The 5,850-nt window shown below is 46.1% G+C and overlaps 1 protein-coding gene across 1 annotated transcript; it reads right to left on the bottom strand.

Moving 5' to 3' along the window:
• Window positions 1-744: 744 nt before the first annotated feature.
• Window positions 745-1,726, bottom strand: LOC147659562 (olfactory receptor 2AT4-like). Its single transcript, XM_086951645.1, has one exon. The coding sequence runs from the start codon at window positions 1,724-1,726 to the stop codon at window positions 779-781; it is 948 nt and encodes a 315-aa protein (XP_086807771.1). The 3' UTR covers window positions 745-778.
• Between the last annotated feature and the right edge of the window lie 4,124 nt (window positions 1,727-5,850).

Here is a 5,850-nt window from a genome sequence, read left to right on the forward strand (position 1 = left end):
GAAGTCCTAAGCAGATAAAAATCAAGAGGCATATTTATGTGAAAGTGATGCAAGTCACCTTGCTGCACTGCGTGACAGGGATTGGGCAGGAATGTACTTTATTTAACAGAATGTGGTGCATTCTTGCTTTTGTCCCTGCGCCGGTGGAGTTTTGGCAGCCTTGCGCCAATGCAGCATCTTTGCACCATGGTGCAAGGGTGTCTGTATTGCATGTATGATTGTTTTCTTGTAGGTAGGGGCACCTTCCAGCACAAAAACAATTCTGATAGGTGTATTCCTCTTTCTATGTGTAATGCAGAATGCAACTTACATAGAAAGAGGAAGTAACAAGGAGATACAAAGATATTTTTCCTCGTTATGCCTTCCTAATAAGCCATATTATTTTGGTGCAAACCCAGTTTTAGCACTTTTGGCAAAACTAGGAATGCACCAAGAAATATAGGAGTTGCATGGGAATACCCACACAACGCACATGGAGCACCTTTCTCAGGCAGAGTAATGCAACACTTGGATTTGTGCCGCATTTCATTACTAAACATTTATGAAGCCACTCAGAGACATGCAGGTGGCCTTGCGTGGTTTCATAAATTGCATTTTAGGCTTGTTTTGCGCTTCAGTGCAAGAGCAATGCGACTCCCCCCATAAATATGCGCCGAAGTAGTGAAAGAGGCAGTCATGATTTGATGCATATGAGCGTCACGTGAATAGTACACAAATAGAAAAATGTCATATTAATCAAAGGTGTTGTCTTAAATAAAAATGTAATTAAGCACCAATTTCATCTGGCCTCTTCATCCCTCTTCATATGTAAAAGTTTAACAATTGCATCCTTCATTTCCTTGTTTCTTAGTGTATAAATCATTGGGTTAACCATTGGAGTCAAAATAGCAAAAATCACATTTCCCATGATGTGGAAGTCTATTGGCATGTCTGCCTTGTAGGAGATGTAGGACACACCGATGGACGTATAGTAGGTGATGACAACTATCAGGTGGGAGGTGCATGTAGAAAATGCTTTCTGACGTCCGTCTTTGGAGTTGATCTTCAAGATGGCCAGTATAATGTTCAGGTAGGACAGAGAAACAAGCAGCAGAGGGAACGAGGAAACCACCATTGCAATAGAGAATCCTAGGATAGCCTGAGAGGTGGTATCAGAACAGGCAGCTTGAATAACAGACAAATGATCACAAAAACAGTGCACCACTTTGTATGGGCTGCAGAAATGCAATTGTGAAGACTGGATAACACCAGGTAGAGGTATCAGCAAAGCAATGATCCAGGCACTGGCTGCTAGCTGAACGTTGACCATCTTAGTCATTTTTGTGGTATAGTGTAATGGTATGCAGATGGCCACATAGCGGTCATACGCCATTGTTACAAGTAAAAATGACTCAGTCACTGCAAGTCCATGGAAGAAGTACATCTGTATGAAGCAGCCATGGAAGGAAATAGTCTTGGCATTTAAAAGGAACATGGCTAGCATTTTAGGAACAGTGGTAGTGGTGCACAAGATGTCCAGCACCGAGAGGTTGGAGAGGAAAAAATACATGGGTTTGTGTAGTTTCTGATCTAGCACAACAGCCCAGAGGATCATCAGATTGCCACTCAGGATCACAAGGTAGGAAATCAAAAACACAAGGAACAGGACAATCTGTAAATTATGAAGTGATGGAAATCCAACGAGAGTGAAGTCTTTTGCAGCACTGCTTTGGTTATGGTCCTCCATTGTGATTAATCTGAGAATACCTAATGCAAAGATACAGTAAAACCAATCAGAGGTGTGGTGGATCAACCAAGGCATAAATAATAATGTTGTTTAGTTCATGGACTGTTTTTTCACTAGAACAAAACCTGAATTGTAATGACTCTATTAAATATGACATCGTTTTACTATTTTGTCTATCAAGTACTGAAATCCTTTGCATCATGTGGAATCCCCAATGGATATTCATTTCAAACATGTTGTTACTTGTGGGCCTAATGGCTTTCGGCAGATCCTTAAGTTTATCTCAGGTAAGAAGAAAATATATTTCTTTGCTTTCAGTCTTAATAAAACATGTATTTTAGAACATAATGCCACCACAGTGTGCATACATCAGCTTCTTTGCAGCTACCAAATGGGTCAGCTTCATTTATGACACCTTCATTCAGTTCTTTTTTTTTTTTAGCCAACAGCATTTCTAATCAAGAATATTGCAGTTTTCTATAGAGGAATTTCATTTTAAACAGGAAAGGTGCTGTGAGTCAAGACAGAATGATGTTCCAAATGTGGCACTGGGCTACAGGCAATGAGCCATGGAAAGCACCTATGGCGGTTCTAGTTGGCGACTTCACGGCACAGAGTAGGGATTAGTAATATAGGGGCAGATGTATCAACAGCCAGATTTGCGAATCTCAAATAGCGATTTTTTGGAAATCGCTATTTGAGATTTGCAAATTGGTATGTATGTAGAAATTCACATTTTTTGGGGGATTTCTTAAAATTCCTTAATTCCGATTAGCAAATTGCAAATCGCAATTAAGAAATAATTTCCCGTTCATTTCTATGGTCCAGGAGGCCCATAGGAATGAATGTGAAGTTATTCTCAATTTGCGATTCGCAAATTGAGAATAATTTCAAGGGTACAAGGGTGTCATAAGGACACCCTGATGCACCCCTTAAATTTACATGTGTGCGCATATGGCGCACATACATGCCCTTAGGGCATGTATGTACGCCACTTGGCACCTTCACAAATGCAAAAAAGTGCATTTGTGAAAGAAATCGCAAATTACCAACAACTTGAAGTTGGTGGTAATTTGCGATTTCTTAATGAGAAATCGCACAACTTGGGTGCTTCATACATTGCATTTAAGGAATCGCAAAATTTGCGATTCCTTAAATGCAAGCGATTCCTTATTTTGCACTCAAATTTGCTACATACATACCATTTAGCGAAAATGAGTTTACAAACGCCAAAATTCTGCGAATTTCGGGGTTTGCGAACCTATTTGAGCTTCATACATATGGCCCTAAGTCAGTGGGAAAGATGGTCAGAGACTGCAAAAGTTGAACACAGATCCCACAGCAACATGAACACTGCAGTCGGTTCTTTTGCATCAGGAGCAAGCAATCCAGGGACCGTGAATGGAAAGGGGCGACCATTCGGTCCCCCCGAACGTATGGCAGAGTACCACGATCCCCCCGGGAAGCCATCTTGGGCGGGAGGCGTGTCACGGCTGGTATGCCCGAAGCGGCGTAGCCGGGGCGCACCTTTTCCCGCCCTGGAGTGGGCTGGCCTAGACACTGACGCGGACGGCCACGCCCCAGGGGCAGGCAGGGGCGGGTTTACGCCCGCCCTGAAGACGGATAAAAGGAGCAACAAGCCAAGGAAGCATCCTCTTGTTCCTGTGCTCTGAAGCTGCACCACCTCGCTGCACGTGAGCTCGAGACGGAACGAAGAGCCAATTTTGAGCGTTGTAATCTTTCTTGTTTGTTTTGCAGATACTCTGTCGGAGAATGCCCAAGAAAGCGGGAAAGCGAATGACTACCGACCAGATGCTGCGTGTTCTTATGAAAGAGGTGACCGACCTAAAGAGGCGAATGGCGGATAAAGACGAGGAAGGGGGGCCGAAACGTCCATTGGCAGGAGCAGCTCCAGGAGGAAAAGGCAAGAGGCCCAGAAGGGGAGCAGCTGGGGGAGACATCCCGGTTCCCTGTACCCCACTCGAAGCACCAACTCCCGTGCCGGAGGAAGGGAATCCGATTCCCGTGGTGGTCACCCCCGTGTCCGGGGAGGATATGCCGCCCGAGCTGGCAGCACAATTAGCAGCGTGGTTGGGTAAAGGTAGCAAGGGCGCCACGGCTGACGACGCGCAGGTGTTGATGAAGCAACTGCGTGAAACAAGGGAAGCGACGAAGGCACCATCGCCGGCTGCGGCAGTGGAGAAACCACCTGGGTCAGGTCCAGTCGCAGATACAGCTTCCGGTAGAGGTAAGCGGCCATTGCCGTTTGCAAGGGATGAGTCTGCACCTTCTCGAAGGGAAAAGTTGGGTCAGCATGTCCCTCTGGCTATCAAAGAGAAGATATGGGCAGAGGAGTATATAAACATCTTCTCGTTGCTTACCGATCATTATGAGATGGAGCATGTTAAGAGCCAGAAGGAGCTCATGCACCCGAGTGTTTGGCGCGCAAAGATGGCCGCCTTTAAGGTAAATGAAACCATTGGCAATTGGGGCAAAGCATGGGGGATTTTTACTTCCATCATGGGTGAACGTAGGCCCGAATTGCTGTCCGAATTGCCGATTTATCAGTCACGGATCATGGGGTATTCTGTATCACACGAGGGCAATCAATGGTTCTGTTACGATAATATTTTCAGAAAAGCGAAAGAACATGATAAAAAATTAACTTGGGATTGTTATGATTCTGTGTCTTGGTCCAAAATGGAAGATACTGGTATGTTGAAGTTGCCATTGGTAGGGAGTACCGGGGGTGAATCCTCCCGCCAATATGCTGGGACGCCCTTTCGATCAGGTACGAGTAACGACAACCACTCGAGGCCAATCGGCAACGCAGGAAAAAGGGGGATTTGTTGGAACTTTAACAGGGGTAAATGTACCAGGCCCCAGGGGTCATGCAAATTTAGGCACGAATGTGGTGGGTGTGGGCAATCATCCCATCCTGAGTCCATGTGCAGAGCCAAAACGGGTGATAACGGGGGTAGAGGAGGCGCCAAACAGGTCTGACATAGTCCGAGGGGCGCCTTTACCTACTCCGATTGATACCATGGCAATGATTCCCTGGCTCAGCGAATACCCGGATCGCGCTTCCGCTGGGGTGTTGCGGAACGGGTTTTCATATGGTTTCCGCATCCCAGTGGGGGAGTTTCAGGATATAGCGAAATGCAAAAACCAGATATCGGTCTTGCAGCATACGACCGTGGTACAAGAAAAGATCGGGAAAGAGGTTACTCGAGGTCGAGTCGCCGGTCCATTTAATGTGCCACCAGTTGCTAACTTTGTTTGTTCCCCTTTAGGGGTGGTCCCCAAGAAGGACCCGGGTGAGTTTCGGCTGATACATAATTTATCAGCCCCACGAGGTCTTTCCGTAAACGAGGCGATAGACCCGGAAGTGTGTTCGGTGCGGTACGCATCCTTCGATGAGGCCGTAGCCATATTGAATCGCCTGGGGCCCGGTGCGCTGATGGCAAAATCTGATATTGAGTCATCGTTCCTGTTGCTCCCGGTACATCCAGACGATCAGCGTCTCCTTGGTTTCATGTTTCAGGGTCACTATTACATGGATAGGTGTATGCCGATGGGGTGCTCTATATCTTGTGCCTATTTTGAAAAGTTCAGTTGTTTCCTGCAATGGGTCTTCACAAAGAAGACGGGTTTTCAACATGTGATGCATTATCTCGATGACTTTTTGTTTCTGGGGGCAGCCGGGGATCCGGAATGTGGACAGGCTTTGTCCGAATTTTGTGTCTTGATGAATCAGTTTGGCGTGCCATTGGCACCAGGTAAGACTGTGGGTCCCTCGACTTGCCTCGAGTTTCTGGGGATCGAGCTCGATTCCGAAGAAGGTTGTTTTCGTTTACCAGGTGACAAAGTGTCAAGATTCAGGGCATCATTGCAAATGTGTATAAATAAGTCTAAGGTTACGCTACATCAATTACAACAATTGGTGGGACAGTTGAATTTTGCCCTAAGAGTAATACCGATGGCCCGCCCCTTTTCCCGCTCGATCGCTCAAGCCATGATCGGCCTGAAGGAGGGTCATCATTGCACAAGGCTCTCGGCAGAGGTTCGCCAGGACATGCGCATTTGGTTGGCATTTCTGGCGGATTTCAATGGTCGAATTGTCT

This window comes from Lissotriton vulgaris, unplaced genomic scaffold (assembly GCF_964263255.1).
Source record: "Lissotriton vulgaris unplaced genomic scaffold, aLisVul1.2 SCAFFOLD_611, whole genome shotgun sequence".
NCBI classification, from domain to species: domain Eukaryota; kingdom Metazoa; phylum Chordata; class Amphibia; order Caudata; family Salamandridae; genus Lissotriton; species Lissotriton vulgaris.